We start from the raw sequence: 22113 nt of genomic DNA on the forward strand, positions 1-22113 counted from the left end.
TAGTAAGTACCTTTCCTCAGTTGTATTTACGTCCGAGGAAGTCTGTTTAGCCCATTTCAACAATCTTCCCAGGTTCGCCTATCTGGACCGGGTTGCAGAGCAGGTCCCCCGCATATATTTCACGAACATAGCTGTTGTAATCAACAACTGTACAGTAGCTCATCCCCAGTTCTTCAACACAAAAACTAAACTGAAGTCGATTCCTTGACTCATAAGTAAAGAAAAAGCAGTTCAGTCCTAAGAGGAAGGGTACCACCTTTGGACCATATATCTTTTCTAATAGATAAACATTCATTGCATCCTTTTCAGGAGCACCGCCAGTAAATTTTTCCGCAAAGTATCTTGTTCATAATGTGTCATTTTGTACATAATTTTCTTCTAGGGATAACACCCATCTCTTGGAAGAAACTGCATCTTCTTCGGTTTTCAATTTCTCCATCATACTCGACATTAGGTTGAAAAGGTCTAGGAAAACACACAGTTCAAAGTTAAGAAAATGTGGTAGTGACAGAACAGTAACCGAAGAAAACCGTTTCTCAAAAAAAGAAAAAGAAAAGAACAGAGGTGAAAACGACAAAAAATGCAATATTACAAGCGACTTCACAAGTTTGTCTTAAACATCCATGTTTGTTTTGAGACGTTTTATACAATCTGATTAATATAAAGATTTCCTTTCACGTGACCCAAGATACTCTGGTAATTAAAAGAGAAATGGAAATGTGCATAATACATGACATATGGACGCCAGGGAAATATGTCCTGTGCATCACATGTGATACACAGGCAAAGGGTTAGATATTGTCGTTCTCACAAAATGGTAATGTTGGATAAAAATTTGGCGGAGTTTTGCACTAGCTCGCCTGCATAAGTTGGATATCCCCGTTTTGATGGAGAATTTTCAAAATTGTTTTCCCCTTGACGTCAACCGGCAATGAACTGATAGCGGCCAGTCAGGCCCCTGTATTTATTTATTTATTTATTTATTTATTTATTTTTATTGAGTGGGAAGCGAAGGAATGGTAGGTAAAATTCTGTTTGATGGGAAATATGTCGATTTGTTTTATTTTTGTTTTTTTTATGCGGAGTCAAGCAAGATTAATAATCAAAGTTAATATGAATTTCAATAAATTTCACTCTCTCTCTCAATTATTTCATACCAACATCTGCTACCAGTCATTTGTATGCAGTACTCAAATGAGAGAACATCTATTTCATTAGCAAGAAAGTGAATTTTGGAAACAGTATCTACTTTTTATTTAAACAATTGAAGAACAATTTAGATATGGAAGTTCCAATGATGATAGATATTTTGAAATTAGACCCGGAAAATATTCACCATCCCCGCAAATTCATAAATTCGGGGTAAATATAGTTGCACTGTTGTTTTTAAATTCATATATTTTTTTGCGTTGAATGGAAAAAGTTTCTTTTTTTTAATTACGTTTCATTTGTGTTGTCAAAAAAAGAAGTAAAAAGGGTGATCACTGTCCTGAGGGCAGGGGAGGCGGGTGACGTTAAAGACTTACGAATTTTTATGGATTTCAAATTTCAAAAGGTTTCCCCACATCGTCTTGAAGTGCGTAGTGAAAAAAGGAATGAAAAATCCACCGAGAGGACTCTTTTGATGGGAGTGGGGATATGATAAAATCACAGATTTTCAAAATTTTTGTTTTTTCATAAAAGGCTTTCTGCATGGTTAAAAAAAAATGAAAATTCTCCGTCGAAACGGAGAAAATCCGATTTATGTGGATGAGCTATTCCGAAACTCCACCGAAATTTTAACTCCTTTCCAACTTTCACTGCCGTTCAATGAGGGCCTCGCTCAGCTTTGAGAAACGCTGCATTAGCAGCAGCAACAGTAGCAGTAGAAGTAGTTGATGAAGAGGAGACCCCCTTCGGTCATGAATGACCATGGGATTGCACCTAGACAGTTACCCTCTGAGGCACAAGTCCGGGCAAGGTTGTTTGTGGAAGACCAGCAGTCGCCCATGCACACCAGCCTCCCCTCTCCACACCACTGATGTTGTCCAAGGGAAGGCAAAGACCGATACAGCTTGGCACCAGTGATGTCGCAACCCATTTCTACAGCTGAGTTAACGTGAAATAAAGTGTCTTGCTCAAGAACACAACACACAGCCCAATCGAACTCACAACCTCACAATCGTAAGCTCGACGCTCTAACCACTGATCCATGCGCCTTCAGTAGTTTATGATACACATATAATTATTATATTGTGTCATGACGCTCTGTTAACCAACGTATGAAAGTTTTCATCTTTAACAATACTTTAAAAGCATTATGAATGAGGGCGTGAAAACTTTAATTTTCTTTTAAAGTTCAAAATGTTGGAAAATTTCCCAATAAGCTAATGTGTGTGAATGCGTTCCACTCAGTAGTGTAGCTAGGTGTGGAAGCAACGGGATGGTCTGCTCTGAAGCAACTCTTTTTAGACGGTGGCACACATTCTAGCTTTGTCACTTTCCACTGACGGTTCATTACAAACACTTGATAAAGTTATCTCTTAGGTTACTTTAAACTAAAATGATCTTCGTGTTATCTAATCACGAACATACAATTAACATCAATAAGGAGAGAGTTTTAAAAAATACCAACCCGAATGTTAATAGAGATAATTTTACCTTGGTAACATACAAACTAATGTTTATACACGACGCAATCAAAAGGAATGTAACTTACTTTTCTTTTTTATTATTTTATCGAGTCTCATCAGATTCATTAACGAATTCGTTTTATACATCATCGTTAGCATTAACCTAACAACAGCTAAGTATTTTTGTCATCAAACTTGATATTACTAGCAGCAAACACTGCTTGCCAAAAGACAATTAAAAAAAAAATCATAATCCTTTAATGCACTAAATAGTTTTAACGAAAAACTAATAAAGTAACTACGTAAACACACACTCATATACATAGATGCACAAGAGCGCGAACACACTCACACACTAGCAAGAATATAATTCGATTCGATCTACCACTCACTATGAAACCCAGAACCGTCGCTAAGCCCCTGCAACCCCTACGGTCGCAAGAGGCCCCCGCGGTTGAGGGGCAGCATATTAAGAGCAAACTACGTAGATAAGCCATCTATTTACTTTTGTTAGGATGTTAACTGAAAATTTCAAGTCAGACAAGGAAAGTGTACTGTAAATAAATTTAAAAGAAACGAAAAAAGCAAATGAGAAAAGCTTTTCAACGAATTCCCTAAAGAGATAAAAGAAAAACGAAAGAAATCCAAAACAATGAAAATAAGAACAACTTCAAGAGAAAAGACAAGAAAAGAAAGCAGTGGTGATGAAATGATGGGGTAGTATACTTATACATACATACAAATGCACACACACACACAAGCATTAGTACACCCATTCATACATACATACACACACATATATACGTCTGGCTTTTATCTGCTTCGGTCTACCAAGTCCATTCACAAGGCTTTGGCCAGCTCAGAGAGAGAGGGGGAGGGAGATAGACGTGTACCAAACACACACACGTCTCTTGGTCTCTCTCTGTCACTCCCTCTTTCTCTATTCATTTCTCTCTCTCCGCATATATATATATTTTTGACGTTGTTATTTCACATTGTTGAAAAGCTGGTTACTTTGTACTCAGAACAATAAGCCGTTGACCTCCTAAAGCAATAAAAACTGGAGACAAAATTCTTTCTGTACCAAAACAAGGCGCGCAAGTTTGTGTGTGTATATATATCTATGTACGAAGGAGTAGAAAAAAAGATATACTGTTAGTTTTTTATGTGTTGTACTTTAGAATCATCACAACAGACTCTGCAGTGATGATTCTAAAATACAACAAACTGTTGATTTTTGATTTGTTATTGTTTGATTTTTGCAGATAATAAAAGGTGCGTAGATTATGAATTTTGATTGAAGAGATGGGGCCTCTAAACAAAAAGTTGCAGGGGCCCCCTAAAAGTCATGCGACGGCCCTGAAGTAACCACCACTATAGCCAGGAGCTTTCTAGGCTTACATTTCCCGACCAGGCAGTAATACTATAAACTTTTGAATAACAATAACGTGAAAGTGAGCTAATCTTGCCTGGACAATATTGCTGTAATATGCAGAACAAGTATGATGCTCATCGATGGGGAAGATTTGGCTTCTATTTTTAACATAGATATATAGGTTCGATATATATCTATGTTAATATAGGTTCCATCATTTGTGGTTGGGGAGACAAGTAGTAAGGATGAGAAAAATGTAGTTATAGCAAGAAAGAGTGAGCAAAAGATGACAGCTTGTTTATGGTTGCGGGTGACAGCTGAGGGAAAGTTAAAAACACAGCAATTTTACTTCTGTTTAAATAAAACGTAACAGCTTTGTGTAACGGAAAACTAGCCAAGATTCGAACTGATTCATTAAAATTAAATGTAACAACGTTGTGTAATGGAAAACTAGCCAAAATTCAAACAACGAACTTTTGGTCCACTTACAGTAAGTCTCGATAGTTTCGCCAACTTGTGTTCTTCATATTTTAATTTTCTGGCCCTTGTAAGGCGGCGAGCTGGCAGAAACGTTAGCACGCTGGGCGAAATGCTTAGCAGTATTTCGTCTATCTCTACGTTTTGAGTTCAATAAATTAAGTACCAGTTGCGTACTAGGGTCGATCTAATCGACTGGCCCCCTTCCCCAAAATTTCGGGCCTTGTGCCTAGAGTAGAAAAGAATATTTTAATTTTCTTTAGTAATAAAAGCAAGAAAAGTTGTATCTGTTGACCTTTTTCAACTGATCAGAAGTGTTAGATCAACCGTTGGCGACCCTACTAACAATAAATAACTCATTTTGTTAAGTTCACTTTATATGAGCAGATAACGAGGGGATCATTCAACCGAGTTTTCGATAGAGAAACAATGATAAAATCAAGACAATACATAAACTTCGGATATCGGTTGCTGGCCGAAAGCGACCTGCATTACTATCTCATCTGCAACACTTTACTTCACTTGCCAAGTTATAATACTGCTATACCAGCTACTTCTACATTACTGTCACTAGCACATATTTCTAAACTTATTCGCATAGATAGATACTGAAATTTTCTTTACCGAAAGATGTTTAACCCTCTCCCTTTCGGAACCGGTGGAGATTCTGAAGATATATCGTATCGCGTTGAAAATAAATAAATATTGGTGCTTTTTAGCGTGCAGTCTATCACAGTATCCGTAGTCGGCGGAGGTAAAGAATACGTACACCACCGGTTTTCGGCGTAACAAAAATTCTAACCCTAAACCCTAACCCTAATCACCGGGTGTACGTATTCTTTACTTTCGCCTCCGTAGTCTACGCTGTGAAATGACCTGATCAGGGTTAGGGTTTCGGATTTAGGATAAGGCTTCAGGTTTAGTGTTAGACCGCACGCTTAAGTATAAATGGCCCGAAATATTTTTATATAAAACTAGCAGTATCGCCCGGCGTTGCTCGGGTTTGTAAGGGAAATAACTATATAAGCATTTTTAGAGAGTTACTTCCTTTATAGATGCCAATTCGGGCTTTCTTAGCCATTTCTGTTTTGGTGTCTTCAAGCCATGAAGTCGTTGTTCTAAAAGAACGCTGGTCTCCTTGACAACGCTTTACGACGTTGATTTCCTTACACTCCCTTCCCCACAGCTTCACGAGGGAGGGAAGAAGGGGGAGAAGCAAACACAGGTGCAGGTGTTTGAACGTGGACGCCAACTCCGCCGCCATCGACACACGAAAAATTATGCATTAAAATGGAATAAAAAATGATGTTAAATTATTTTTAAAATCGTAGACTCATCGTAGACGCGCGCTAATAGCCAGACGGGCTCGATATTAATCACGACTATAAGATACCCGAATTTGGTTAAACTGCACCGCAAAATGTGGGAGGAGTTAGGAATCTAAATCGAAGGGGACAGACACTCACACAACTAGAGTTTTATATATATAGATAGATAAGTACCACGGCCTTCGAAATAATGGGGGCGTCTTTTTATGAAAAGACAAATTTAAGAAATTTACTTTTTTCTCACTCTCGGACAGATTTTGGCCAATTTTTTTGACACTACTCACTTAAAAACCAAGGGAGAAGCCTTTTCGGTAAAAACATTAATGTATCAAATTTTAAAATTTCCAATAAACTTTGAAATTTCAACAGCTGCAGCCAAAGAGAAAAGATTTAAAAAAAGAAAAGAAAAATTCATTAAACAAAAAGGAGAATTTGTAAATACTTTCAAGCGAAATAGTGTGTGAATTTAAGGGAGATTTGGCCGTTTCCTGCATATTCCACGACCACCTTCCTCGCTACATTGTCACTTTCACATGTATTGATGTTTTTCAATATTTTTCTCACCATAAACACAGTTTATGGAATGATGATGCGGAAATAATACACGCGTGATCCATAAGTTTTCAATTTTTTAAAAAAATAAAAATATGTCCAGCATTTCGAAGGTAGTACTCTTTTTACTCTTTTACTTGTTTCAGTCATTTGACTGCGGCCATGCTGGAGCACCGCCTTTAGTCGAGCAAATCGACCCCAGGACTTATTCTTTGTAAGCCTAGTACTTATTCTATCGGTCTCTTTTGCCTAATCGCTAAGTTACTTAAACGAACCAGCATCGGTTGTCAAGCGATATTGGGGGACAAACACAAACACACACACATATATATATACATATACATATATACGACGGGCTTCTTTCAGTTTCCATCTACCAAATCCACTCACAAAGCTTTGGTCAGCCCGAGGCTATGGTAGAAGGCACTTGCCCAAAGTGTCACGCAGTGGGACTGAACCCAGAACCATGTGGTTGGTAAGCAAAGCTACTTACCACACAGCCACTCCTGCGCAGTGGTGAAAAAAAAAATTGGAAAAACCGTCAAAACGTCAACTTATGTGGGAGACCTGGTCCGAAACTCCGCCCATTCTTTGTAAGGGTAAAGATTTCGCTGCTATTTTTAGCTGGTCGCGCGATCACAGTGAAGATCAGATGTAGCCCATGCCCCAAGTAAACATTCGGTAGCTGTGAGGATAGAATGCTTTTATCCTTTCCTTTCCGAGGAATTGTGAATGACACATTTCCTCCAACGAATGATTCAGGTATCAACATTTCGCTTATCACGAAGTCTTATAAAACTGAAAACATTTGATCTGGATCAGTTCAGGCGAACAGGCAGCAGCAGTGAGACACGATTTTTAAGTTCAATACGAACAGGCAGCAGCAGTGAGACACGATTTTTAAGTTCAATACGAACAGTTATTGAACTTTGACTTTTCATCTATTTGTAAGCTACGGGAAAAAGTAACTTCCTTTTTTCTAAATCATTTAAGACACATTTCGACACCAAATCCAATTATAAACTGTAAGTAAATTTAATTATATGTTGTTTTCTTGATAAAATAATATAATACTCTGTGTGTGTGTGTATGTGTTTATTAAGCCTAACATCGATCGCTTAAGACGTACATATACACATAATTGATTTCTTGCATAGGTATATGCCATAAATTTAGTGAGAGGGAACAGATGATTTTATCAACTCAGTATTTTACTGATACTATTTTATCGCCCCTGGAAGGATGAAAGGCAACGTTAACCATGGTTAATTACAATTAAATCCCAAGTTATTTTGTTAATCGCTCTTATTATTTCTACCGTGCATTGACGAACAATAAATTTCATCTATTCCAAATGTTGACAACGAAATGCCAGAAGCTCCAGTCAATGTATATAGTCTTTTTTGACAGTCGAGCAGATATAATCAAGGGTATTCTGAACCTGACTATCCAATCTTTTATTTAGATGTACTCTATCCCCAAAATGTCCTTCGGTTTTTAAGACGATATGTTAGGAGATTTGGTCGCTATACTACCAAAAAAAATTTCGGTGGTAATAGGCGTCTTTAGTCGCGAGTCTGAAAGTGATAGGCAATTAGCTGTAAACAGAATTTTTGTATCGTGTCAAATTTTAAAGTCCTTAGAAGTACATCGAAAGTTTTTATTTAATCTGTAAGGCTGGCACACGAACTTGTCTATGTTTCCAGTGTTTTGTTTTTAGTCTAGAAAGTTACTACCAAACGAAGGGCCGTGGTCCTGATCAATGTTTGTTAACCTCACAAATACGTAAACTTACATCAGGCTTTACAGACTTCCAACACAAGGTATATGGGATAATTATCTTTGGCGATCTTTCGCTTTGACTCCAGATCAGCTGGTTTTGTTCGTTAATTTCCGTAAAATATTTTTATTTATTTACTTTTGTTTAAAGTAAAAGGCGAAAGATTTATCCGCTCGGGTGATGAGAAACTTTTGTTTAAAGTGAAAGATGTATGAACGTGTATATGAAATGGACGTGTGTGTGTGTGTGAGTGAGAGAGAGAGAGAGAGAGAGAGAAAATAGTGCCACTTACACATACATGAGAACACACGTTCACTCACTCACTCACACACAAGCACATACAAAAAGATGTATGCATATGTATTGATGTATGTACGTATACATGACAACACACCCCTTCACTCACTCTTTCTCTCTCTCTTCCTCTCTTTCTCTGTCACACACACACACACGTACATACATCTTTCACTTTAAAACTAAAGTAAATAGATAAAAACATTTTACGGAAATTAACGAACTCCGGATGACAGTTCCGAGAGTCGCCAACGCAAAGTTGTATGGCATACTTATCGTTGGCGATCTTCGAAAGACCGCCTTATCTTTTAGTATAGCAAAATACACAAAATAACTTCAAACTATGACATTCCGTTCTAGTCTGTTACATAACAGTTCTAGATTATGACAGCTACAGCCAGCAGCTCCCTATACTTGTACACGATAGCAATTATTTTACTCGCAGCATACTTTGCGGTCTTCTGCTCACCACTGAGATCAACTCTGCCTCTTATCCATTTGTGGCCGACAAAGTACCACTGGTAGTGTTCAAACCTAGAGAAAAGATGAGTTACATCTATTTCGAAATACCCAAGAAATATTGCGTATCGCGACGGGGCCTCTACAACTCCATCAACAGTTGAGAGCCCAGGAAAGGAGAAAAAACATGACATGTTAGTGTGATACCTATTTCTTTATTACCCACAAGGGGCTAAACACAGAGGGGACAAACAAGGACAGACATAGGTATTAAGTCGATTACATCGACCCCAGTGCGTAACTGGTACTTAATTTATCGACCCCGAAAGGATGAAAGGCAAAGTCGATGTTAGTGTGATACCACGTATCTATTGACAGCGGGACAATCAAGGGGAAAGAACAATCAATTAAAGGGACGCAACTCAATGTAGCATTAGCTATTTTGCAAACTTTTTTCTTTTTTTTTTTTTTGCTTTGGTGATAAGTTCAAAAAGTTTTAAAATCATTTTAGCGTCAGAAGTTTAAACTTGGGGTTTAATGTTGACATTATTACCCGGAAACGAAATCGAAAAAACAAACAAAAAACTGTGCAACAGGTGTTGAAAAAAAGCTGTAGAAAACGAATCTGAAAACAAAAAATGTGCAGAGAACAATGGGAGTGGGAGGAGAGGCCTTCGGAAAATTCACAAGATCCGATGTTTTTCCCTCATAACTTTTAGGAAAATGGATTTTTTTTTTTGTTAATGAAATTTTACGATTATAAAGAAATTTGTGGGGAAAATCTTTTCCGGGGAGGTGGGGAGAGGACTTCGGAAAATTCACAAGATCCGATGTTTTTCCCTCGTACTTTGAGGAAAATGGATATCTTTTAATGAAATTGTATATAAATACCTTTTAAACAGCATGTACTACGGATGCCTAATGTGCTGCAAACCCCTTATTTTTCTTCGGAAAAAGGTGAGGGGAAGAAACCAGAATTATTGGAAATGTTTTTCTATTTTCTCGATGAATGAATTACGATGACCTAATATGCCACAAAACCCTTTTTTGACCGAAAAACGGAGCTGTTTCTTTCTTTAAGATTTCGTTAAATTTTTACAAGTGCACCTTTATAAAAATTAGTTGTAACGAAGTCTGGACAGGAGAGAGAAAGAATGATACAAAACCCTTATAAAAATCACGTTAGTGTTTGTGTGTGTGAAACAAAGTATTATAATAAAACGAAATATCTTTTACATACCTCTTAAAAATCACTAGTTTTCATACAGAATCCAATATTTTCACTTCCCTTTATCAATTTTTCGTGCTGAAATTTTAATCGGTAAACTAAAACGTTTCAATTTTGTGTGGAGAGAGGGAGATCTGTCATGTAATATACTTTGTGTAGCTAAACTTCCAAAGGCATAGCAATGGAGCGAGTGAGTGATTTCCTATATATGTGTGTGTGTATACATATATAGTAGGACCCGAACCCTTCAAAGGGATGTTTAGCATCCAAGTTCCTGAGGAAAAGCCTAATTTGTAATTTTAAAAGGATTATATTTTCCTTAATGTTACAGGGGAAAAACTCAGATCTTGCGAATCTAATGAATTTTCCGAAATCCTTTCCTCACCTCCTCAGAAAAGATTTTCCCCACAAATTTCTTTATAATCATAATCTGTACCGTTTGAAAGATATTTATATAAAATTTCACAAACAAAAAAAGCCCCATTTTCCTAAAAGTTATGAGGGAAAAACATTGGCTCTTGTGAATTTTCCAAAGGCCTCTCTCCCCTCCCCCCAATAGCTTTCCACACATTTTTGTTTTCAGATTCGTTTTCTACACCTTTTTTTTTTTTTATTACACCCATTGCACTATTTATTTTTTCAATTTCGTTTCTGGGTAATAATATCAACATTAACCAACTTGGGCAATTTGTAAGTTGCTCATCCACTTATTAATCCTCACAGTCCCTCACTGTTAGAAACACTCAACTAGGCCAATGTCAGTCATGATTGAAGTTGTTTCGACCATAGCCAACTCTGTCTTTATATTTTTAGAGAAAAGCATATCTGGAATAACATTATTCAACGTGTCTTACTTTAAACCCTTTGCCTGTCCAAATCATTTTCATTTGTTCACCCTAAATGTTTATGCGTGTTTTTCAAACTTTTAGTTTGCCTTGTTTCAAACAATCTTAGTTATATGAAGCTTTCCTTCCATAAATACTGAGTTACTCTGGTGGTTGAAAAAAATTGGGCATGTGTATCATATATGATGCATGAAGGGTCAGGAAAATATGTCCTATGGATAATTCACTATTCAATGGTGCACCCTCAGATTTAGAAAATACAATTTACAAAAATCTTCCCGCAATACAAACTAGTGCCAAAAAATTACTATTTGTAAATCTCACAACAAGAGATATTCAGCAACAGTACTTTGGAGTAAAGATTACTTGCCAACATAACATGGCAGTCCTGGTTTAGGACAAATGTTGCTGTAATTTAGCCCCAAGAGACATCGTCTCCAGCTGGCTATACGACACGATCTATGTCCTTATATTTTCAAACAAGGGTTGGGGTGCTAGATTCCCTTGTTCGAAAATTTAAGGACACAGATCGTGTCATATAGCCAGCTGAAGACGATGTCTCCTGGAGCTAAATTACAGCAACATTCGTCCTAAACCAGGACTGCCGTGTTATGTTGGCAAATAATCCTTACTCCAAACTACTGCCAATTCAGAATATTCTGAAGTACACCCAGGCACCAAAGTCTGGCAATGGGCCTAGGACAGGCAAATGATTAATGGGAGAATTAAATGCTAGTTTTAGTATGTCAGTCGACCAAATAGAGGCACCCACATTGGTGGTGTATTTTAAGAAAATGGAAAACTACATAATAATCACTTACAGAGAGACTGCATTATTTTTTTAAAAATTTACTGAAGGCGGTGGGCTGATAGAATCGTTAGCACACCAGGTAAAGTGCTTAGCGGCATTTCATCCATGTTTACATTTTGAGTTCAAATTCCGCCGAGATCAACTTTTCATCCTTTTCAGCATTGATAAAATAAGTGCTAGTCAAGCACTGTGGTCAATAAAATCAACTTACCCTCTCCTCGAAATTACTGGCCTTGTGCCATATTTGAAACCAATATCTTATTTAGTTTCATGTCACCCAAGCAACACTGACAGAAACACACACACATTGAATGGACTTCTTTCAGTTTCTGTCTACCAAATCACTGAGAATTACAGCAATGAGAATAATGGAAATAAAAATAATAATAATAACAATCACAATAATAGGGAAAATTGAAAACAAATACAAGGGGTAACCTGGTTGCAAATAATAATATAAAACAATACACTTGTAGAGATAAAAAAAACAATGTCCTTTGGCATATGAGTGTTTACATAGAAACAAGTGCACATATACATGTACATATAGGTACAACCAGCAACACCTTCAAGAACCACTTGAGGAACCATATAGTGTTATTTATGAACAGCTGCAAAAGCCAATGCTCATTACTTGCAGATCTTGAATGAGACCTCGAATAGAAAAAATACAATGCAGCCTAACTTGGTCAGTAATAAAAAATGCAAAACCATATAATGCACACTCAAAAGCATGTTACCTCTGCCTGGAAGAGACAATATTATGTAATGATAAAATAATCAACAAACACTCAGAGATTATTTTAACATGTAACCATAGACTTAAATGCTTATTTCAGGAATTTAGAAAGAATATGTAATATTCAATGTTATATAAATTCTTTATTAACTAAAAAATGTACATATATTTTGGTGATTACTTCTACTGGCAAGATTATAAATTGTTGTTTACTTGAATGATCATTTAGTTATATTGATTCATTATTTACTCAAAAATGCTATTATAATTGTTTCAGTATCATTACTATTTTCTTTAAATTATATTACTTATATTGTCCACCAAAATTGTATAATCCTATAATAACTGATATGTTAGGTACTGTTGTTTAGGCAAAGGGGAATTAACTACAGAATGGACTTGTTTACGATGGCAGAATGTTATGGCATAAGTGGAAAATGATTGGTGGAATGACATAAAAAAAACTGGTACTCCATCACTTACGATGATGAGGGTTCCAGTTGATCCGATCAACAGAATAGCTTGTTTATGAGATTAACATGCAAGTAGCTGAGCACTCCACACACACATGTACCTCTCCACATACTACTCAGGGAGATTCAGCATGACTTAGAGTGTGACAAGGCTGGCCCCTTGAAATACAGGTACTACTCATTTTTGCCAGCTGAGTGGACTGGAGCAATGTAAAATAAAGTGTCTTGCTTAAGGACACAATGCACCGCCAGGAATCGAACTCATGAGCCAAATACCCTAACTACTAAGCCACACATGGTAGAATGACATGGAGAGATGCCTATTCATGAGAACAAAAGTGGGAGTATCTTTAGATAAATACATGTAAGTATATACAGGTATTGGTACATAAGTGTGAAGTAAAAAAATATGTATGTATAAATGGGTGCATGAGAGTGAAAACTATAGATTTGACTTCATGCTATGAAGTGAGAGGAGACAACAATTGTATATATGTAGAATGTTTGTATATAAATGAACTAGTGTGTGTATGTTGGTGGAAATGTGTGTGTGTGTTCAAATATAAATATTTTTATGTATACACCCATTGAATGAACATGAGTGTATAAGGGTGGGAGCAAATAAACTCTCCCTATGGTATATTAATGATTGAGAAACAAAGACAAAGTTCATGAGAAGACTGGCAGACAAGTTAGTATCCTGCTGGGTAAATAAGTTGACCACATGTCCTTTGAAGAAAAATGTTTACAAACAAAAGAAATAAGGAATTCTTCTTGTTTATATTTTAGCAACATTGTTATCTTAGAGTGTTAATCTATCTTCATAAAAGGTGAGACATATCTATGCTAAAAAAGGGACCAAATGTGAGGTTTTGTTAATTTATATTTTATACTTTTAATTTTATTTCCATTGATTAATCTTAGTTCATTTATTTTATAATTTCCATTTTTTATTTTTGTTTCCATCAATTTATTTATATTTTATGTGACTTGTGACTATTTGAATCTATGTGTTGCTGTTTGTCAAGGGAATGCTAAAACTAGAATATAGAACAATGGGAAACTAAAGCTACTCACCTATTGCTAGATCATATTTTATATACTACGGCACTTCGTTGGTTAAAATGACAAGGGTTCCAGTTGATCCAATCAATGGAACATGTAAGTACCTTTAACATAGTTCTCGAGGATATTCAGTGTGGCACAGGGTGTGACAAGGCTGACCCTTTGAAATAGAGGTACAACAGAAACAGGAAGAAAGAGTGAAAGAAAGTTGTGGTGAAAGAGTACAGCAGGGTTTGCCACCACTCCATGTGGCTCCGGAGCCACATGGAGCTTTAAATGTTTTCACTCAGTAAACACTCACAATGCCTAGTCTGAGAATTGAAACCACAATCCTATAACCACGAGTCCACTGCCCTAACCACTGAGCCATTGTGCCTCCACATATTTATATGGTATTTATATAATGATATGTATAGGTGAACACTCGGCAACTAACAGCTGTTGCTAATACATGTGGTTGGGAAACAAACTTCTTACCACACATCCAGATGATGGTATGTAGGGGTGGACTAAGGGGCATGTGCCCCCTCAAGAAAAGAAGTGCACCCTGCTAAATAATGTTATTACTCCCTTTTCTCCTGGAATTGTATTCCCTTCTGACCTTGTGCCCTCCCTTCAAAAAATTCCTGGCACTACACCTGGTGTGGCTATGTAGTAAGAAGATTGCTTCCCTCAAATATGAAAATACCTTAAAATACTAAAGAATAAATTTATTCAATAAAATCGCCATTGGCGCCATCCACGACCTCCAGGTGACTTCAGAATCTCCTGCAACTCTTCCATATACATACATGTGTGTGTGTGTGTAAAACGATCAATAATATGTATGAAGAAAATCATGTCTTAATTTTAGATCATACCTTGAAAGTCCAACAATTATTTCAATTGCATTAACATATACATATATATATATTCACACACACACACACCACACACACACACACACACACATATAAATAATATTATTAAAATCAATAATAATATATATGAAAATTTATGTCAACATGACATCATCAAGGTAATCCAAATTGGTGATTTTCTAACTGAATATCTGAAAAAATTTTAGCTGTTAAAAAACACTAACAAAAAGAAATGCCAAACCAAATTTAACTAAACATTCATTCATTCAACCAAGTGCAACATCATTGAATAACCAATTTAGTTTATAAAAATAAAATATAAAAAATACCATACTAATTTCATTTTTTTTGACAATTTAAAATCTACATTAAAAAACTCTAATGTAGAAAAGTATATTTATCTTCTAATATTGATGACATCATTGGATATCTAAAGAGCAGACAAGAATTCTACGTTATGCTTAATAGAAAACTAAAGAATAAAAACTACAGATAATAATTCTATGTTATGCTAAATAGAAACTTATGTACTTTATGTCACAATAATTAATTACCTATTCATTTATTTAATATAATATACCCTTTTAAAGGAATTAACCTTATTGTATAATAACTGAAGAATTATTATATTCAACAACATATATCACCACTGAGGATTTCACTGGGTAATTAAAAAGTAAAAATTACAGAAAAGACAACCAAATAGCTATTTATTCATTATAATAAACTCTTATATAGGAATTAACTTTATTATATAATAATTAAAAAATTATCATAATTAATAGTTTCCCTTTTTTTACTATTTTAATTCTCACACTTGTTTTTTTCAGTATGACTTGTCAACCACCCCTGAAATTAATGAACCTTGTACATTCTAACAAATTAATATACAGTTTTAATTTCAAACTTACACCTTCTGTTTTGAACATGATAATTTATCAACATTGAAACATTTTAATTTAATGACATTGAAACATTTCAGTTTGTCAACATTGAAGCATTTTGATTTGTCAACATTGAAACTTATAACGATGTTTTTCTAATTTTACACTTTTACCATTGATAAACAAAAAATATTGTTGAAACTAGTTTGGAATAATATGTAAATAAATGTATTTTAAACATTTACGAACTTTTGAAATTTAAGTGCATTTTCAACAACACATTTTCCTATATTTTTTTCCTGCGTGGAAACACCACTCCCTCTTTTACTATATATATATATATATATATATAACACATACACACACATACACTCACGGAGTGGTTGGCGTTAGGAAGGGCATCCAGCTGTAGAAACATTGCCAGATAAGGCCGGAGCCTTGTGCAGCCTTCTGGCTTCCCAGATCCCCGGTTGAACCGTCCAACCCATGCTAGCATGGAGAACGGACGTTAAACGATGATGATGATGATGATGATATGCATTTCTTAAGATTTTTATTTAGATCACTTTAAAACATAAAGTTTGTATCAAAGAAACAAGAGATGGAGTCACCTGGGCTGCTATCAAAACGTTAAGAAATTTATATTCTTCATATTTATTAATTTTCATATGGAATCTTACTCATATGGACACAAATGAATGATGCACAACCTGTCAAATAGTTGATTTTCAAAAGTATATTGTAATTACAATCTTCATATGTTTACTTGAGATAACTATTTTTTTCTCTTTTAGGACTATAGCTGGAATCAAGAATTCAAAATGGATACCAAAATAGCACTGTTAGTTGACACAACATCCATCATAAAATATTCCCTCCAAGCAGACCTCTATAGCCTCTGTGATAATTTGTCAGCTGAGGGTTGTTCATTGCATATTTATCTTCTTGGACAAGACCCAAACAACAAAGACATTACACAAATAAATGAAAAATTAGAGAAATATTCAAACAAGATGCAAACTTTCCATTCGGAAAGTAATCCTGAACTAATATTTCTTGCAAAGAGGCATCTTGATGATAGAAACCTTGAAAGCATCTTTATAACATCTAGTGATGATAAAATTCACATGTGGAAGGCTCTCACCAATATATTAATGACAGCACGCCAATATGAATTTTCTTTTAAAACCCTAGGAGAAGCTTCTGAAATAGAGCCAGAAATTGATTTAAAGCATTTACAAGAAGAATGCCGTGAAATGCTAAAAACCATAAATACTAATGAACCAATTCGAATTATAAAATCTCCCCTGATTCCAAAAGACATATTTTACCATGGTTACACAACTCGTATTGGTGGGGTATCTAGCATAGCAGGATTGAAGTCCCTTAACCTTCTATATATTACAAAGAAAAAAGATCCTAAAATTGTAATAGAAGAAAATGTCCGCAGAGTAGCAGAAGCAGGAAATTTCAAACCTGAAAGTTTTACAGTAAGTTCACTTAAAACCTTTTATTCTTCTACTTACATTTCCTCTACTTTTATATCTGCTCTTCTCCCTCCTTCTTCTCCTCCCAGAAAGAACTGGACATTTCTCTTAACTTAATTTCAGAAAAATGAAATATGATTAGGACAGAGCTTCTTAAATCTGCACTTTGTTGATTTCCCCATCAGCAAAAAGCATAAAGTATAGAATGTATAATAATAATAGGGAGAAGAGAAATTCAAATCGATGTTATGATTGTTTCAATAAATGAACACTGTTTGTTCCATATCACACATAAAGTTATGAAATACATACAATAAATGCAACATATACAATAAAATAAAATAAATATTGTTCATTGATATAGGCACAGGAGTGGCTGTGTGGTAAGTAGCTTGCTTACCAACCACATGGTTCCGGGTTCAGCCCCACTGCGTGGCACCTTGGGCAAGTGTCTTCTACTATAGCCTTGGGCCGACCAAAGCTTTGCGAGAGGATTTGGCAGATGGAAACTGAAAGAAGTCCGTCGTATATATGTGTATTTGTGTCTCTGTGTTTGTCCCCCCCCCTAACATCGCTTGACAACTGATGCTGGTGTAATTATGTCCCTGTAACTTAGCGGTTCGGCAAAAAGAGACCGATAGAATAAGTAATAGGCTTTCAAAGAATAAGTCCTGGGGTCGATTAGCTTGACTACAAGGCAGTGCTCCAGCATGGCTCCAGTCAAATGACTGAAACAAGTAAAAGAGTAAAAGAGTGAAGAGAGTGATATCTTCAGATATAATCTGAATTTCTCTTTTCTTCATCTAAATAATTATACCTTTGTTCAACTATAAGAACAAAGTCATCAGCATAGAGGAGCACCCAAGAGCATCCCATCTTAAATTCCTCTCTTATAACCTGGAGGACTGTGATGAAAAAGAGGGGATTGAGAACTGATCCTGTACACTGAATTCATTGCTATACTCATTACCATTTTTCACTTTACTGGTATCTCTGTACATGGCTTGTATAGCTCTTACCAACCAATCCATCTATCCCTAGCTTCCACATTGACCACCAGATAAGGGAGCAGAAGGACCTTTCAAAGGCTTTCCTTATGTCAACAAAAGCCAAGTACAGAGGTTTATTTTTGGCTAAGTACTTCTGCAGCTACCTTACCAGGAATATAGCATCGGTGGTTCTTCTCCTGGCACAAAACCAAATTGCATCTCATCTAGACTAACTCTCTTCATAATAAGTTTTGCTATGATCCTCTCTGTAACTTACATTACCTGGTTCAACAATTTGATACCTCTGTAATTATTTCTGTTTAAGGTCTCACCATTACCTTTGGAACAGTTGACAATGGTGCTGCTACACCAGTCATTGGGTATGATCCCTTCGTGGGCAACCTGATTAATTATATGAGTGACTAGACCATATCCCACTTCAAATTGCTAATATGTGATCTTTTTTTAATATATAAATTTGTAATATCAAATGTTTAATGTGTAAACTTTGTAGGCAATTAGCCTTATAACTAAATTTGAAAATAAATAGGTTCTTGAGTATTTTAATTTAAACTTTTAAGTAAAAATAATAAATATAAAAAGGCAATTACTACTATTTTAGATTTTAAATTTTAACTTCAGCAGCAATATTTTTTTCTTCTTGTCCTGTACTTTTCCAATTTCAATACATAAGAATATTCTAGCACTCTGTACCCGCATTTCTGTACTTTTCTAGGTTCAATGATTAAGAATATTCTAGGATTCTGCCTTCGTTTTTCATTTGTAGTATGTGTGTGTGTGTGTATATATATATATATATAATATATATATATATATACATACATACATACACACACACACACACACACACACACATATATATGAGGAAACCTAGTGAATAATTCCCTTAGCAGAGAAAGTAAATTTTCATCCATTTAAATATAATATATAATATATATATACATACACATACACACATGCGTGCACATGTACACACACACACACACACAAACATATGTATTTAGCATATTAATACATATATTTAAATAAATATATACAGAAACATATATATATATATAGATATGTAATTGTTTTGCTTTTTTTTTTTTTTTATTCTCACTAGACGCCTTTAGTTGATCATGGAAATATTGTATGGCAAACTGGAACACCAAAGCCTGAAGTCTATGATGGTATGGTAACTGTAGAGCAAGGAATTACTTTAGCTGCACCTGGAGCCGACTGTTTAGACCTAATTTTTGCAGATCCTATCAAGAAATGTTGTGGTGTAGCCCACAGTGGCTGGAAGGGAACTGTCTCAGAGATAGCAAAAGAAGTCATTAAGAAAATGACTGAACTTGGTTCAAATACTCAAGATATTTTGGTTACACTTGGTCCTGGAGTGGAAGGATCCTGCTTTGTACTTGGTACTAAAGATGCTCAGAAATTTAAAGATATATCATTATCAGAATGCCTGAAATATAATGAAAAAGATGATAATTACCACGTAGACTTGTTCAAAGCCAATCTTAAAATCCTTGAAAGAAACGGCATATTACCTGAAAATATTGATTCAACAACTGCAACATATTGCACTGTGTGCAACCCAGATTTATTTTTTTCTTGCGTAAGAGATAAAACACCGTTTGGTAATCAGTTTGGATACATTGGTTTACATGCTTGAATTAAATAGTCATATAGGATCAATTCCAATTTTATTATCAAATCCATCCTCATTTTATCCATAATTAACTTAATTAACTTCATCTTATCTGCTCTTAAGGCTGTGGTATTGGTTAGTTTTTCTTAAAGTGGATTCTGTGAAAAAGTTGTGGAGTTTTGCCGGATAACATGTCTTTTAATAAAATTTAATAAAAATCTGTTTTGCAAAAAAAGTGATGGTATTTCCTATTTGATTTTTTTTTTTAATATATATGAATAAATTCTCCCCCCCCCCTCTCTCTCTCTAAAATGATTTCTTTCATTTAATATCTTATAAAATTAGAGAGGCAGAGGTTGTCTGTAAAATACAGGTGATAAGTTTTGTGGTTCGGAGAAAATTGTTTAAAGGTTCTGTGACAAAATAAGTTTGGGAACCACTGCTATAGGTGATAAATGAATGTGTAGCAATTTTGCCTTAAGAATATAGATTCTGGATTCAATCCCAGACAATGGATATACCATATTTTTCAGAATATAAGATGCACTGGTGTATATGACACACCCCTATTTTGATGATAAAGTTTTGGGAAAAAGCTACAGTTATATTTGAAAGATTTTCTTCAAAGATGCAATTTGTTGCTTTAAAATCTAGTATGTATTATTCTAAACACAAAAGAGCTCAGAACATCAAAGTAAGAAATTAATGTAAATTAAAAAAGCAGGTTTTGTTATTCATTTTGGTCTCAAACCTACAAGATCCTAATTGCTTTCATTTTTGCTTGAAAAATTTTATATATGTCATCAGTGGAGCCAAAATCCTGATCAAAGAAACTATTATCCTCAGTCTTATCATTGCATTTCTGACACCACACTCCTTAAATGATTTAATTATTATATCACTTCTTATTTTTACCCTATGAGTTCTCCACCCATTTGTATGCTTTTCCCTGAGCTCATAGATGTCATAGGAAAATCCTCCTGTTGCATCCATTCCTCTCTCATAAATGTCTTAAAGGGTTTGATAATAGAAACATTAAGAGGTTGCAGCTGATTTCTTAAACTGCTGGGTATAAATAGCTCATTGTGTTTCTTTTATTTATAACATTTTCGTTTATTTTTTTCATTTTACGAACTCTGAATTAATCTCAGACAAGGAAAGATGACTTTTTAAATAAATACCTTGGATATTTCAATCAAATTTTTCCAAATAAAAGTAGAATTCTACCTTCATCCATCCATCCTTCTTCATGTACATGAACATAGACACTGCTGGATAAATTTTCTTTGGGCATTGCTTTTCTTTCAGCTGTTCTTTTGCTTAGAACATCAAATATTAACAGACTTTCATCCATGACTTCTATTTCAGGCTATTCAAATGGAATTTCTTTTTTTAACTGTATAATATACTTGAGTGAAGTACGTATTTTCATCTCAAACTCATCAAACATTCTTTGAGCTATTTTCATTCTGGTTATCATGACTAGACTTACACATTTCATGAACCTATAATACCATGATGTATGACCACTAAAATCTTCTAAACTATTATCTTCTTTGCTTCAAAAATTATCATATTTGCAGAAGTGGACAGTTTTTGCCTTCTCTGATCTGCAACCCATTCATATAGTTTATTTTTAAGATCTTGCCATTTTGCTCTTTTTACCTCTGAAAATTGTGTTTATCTCTTTGACTTCATTTAAAATTTTTCATCGTGATTAAGCTCTCACTGAATCATTATTTCTGTTGGTGGAGGATTGAAAGAGCTCTTAGCAGCTCTATTTCCATGTTTACCATGAATTTTTTGCATAATCAATCAAACTTAATTTGAATTCACCTTTTTCTTTAGACCCCATGAAGTGGGTGAAAAACTAAAACAAAAGATGAAGAAACAAGCTAATCTGCTCCCTCTGTCTAGGTTATTGTACTTCAGCTTTCAGTTACACATCCAGCTGGATGGTAAGCATGTGCCAGATTGCCATGTAGCCAATAAAAACTGAAAAACTGATTAGGCAATTGCCAACACTTATTGCATTAAGCACTTTGCACATTTGAATCACATTGCACATTTGAAATCCATGGCAAGCACTCTAAATGATTTTTTAGTTGCTAAAAAAAATTGGATGTGAAATTCTTCAATAACAAAAATGGTCTTATTCTACTCCACATTAAACTGCAATCACCATGTAATTTACAAGC

General features: G+C 35.1%; 1 protein-coding gene across 2 annotated transcripts in view; it reads left to right on the forward strand.

Moving 5' to 3' along the window:
• LOC115209127 (purine nucleoside phosphorylase LACC1) overlaps window positions 1-20150 on the forward strand; it is a 35302-nt gene extending 15152 nt beyond the window's left edge. The window contains exons 1-3 of one of the 2 annotated variants that reach the window (XM_029777271.2): window positions 6876-7369; window positions 16577-17272; window positions 19382-20150. In XM_029777271.2, coding sequence (XP_029633131.1) covers window positions 16604-17272; window positions 19382-19939 — 1227 coding nt within the window. In that variant the 5' untranslated portion in view covers window positions 6876-7369; window positions 16577-16603 and the 3' untranslated portion in view covers window positions 19940-20150. Of the gene's footprint in view, window positions 1-6875; window positions 7370-16576; window positions 17273-19381 lie in introns of those variants that run through there. The other variant, XM_029777272.2, reaches the window with a different exon arrangement.
• Window positions 20151-22113: the final 1963 nt, after the last annotated feature.

Source organism: Octopus sinensis, linkage group LG3 (genome assembly GCF_006345805.1).
Source record: "Octopus sinensis linkage group LG3, ASM634580v1, whole genome shotgun sequence".
NCBI classification, from domain to species: Eukaryota; Metazoa; Mollusca; class Cephalopoda; order Octopoda; family Octopodidae; genus Octopus; species Octopus sinensis.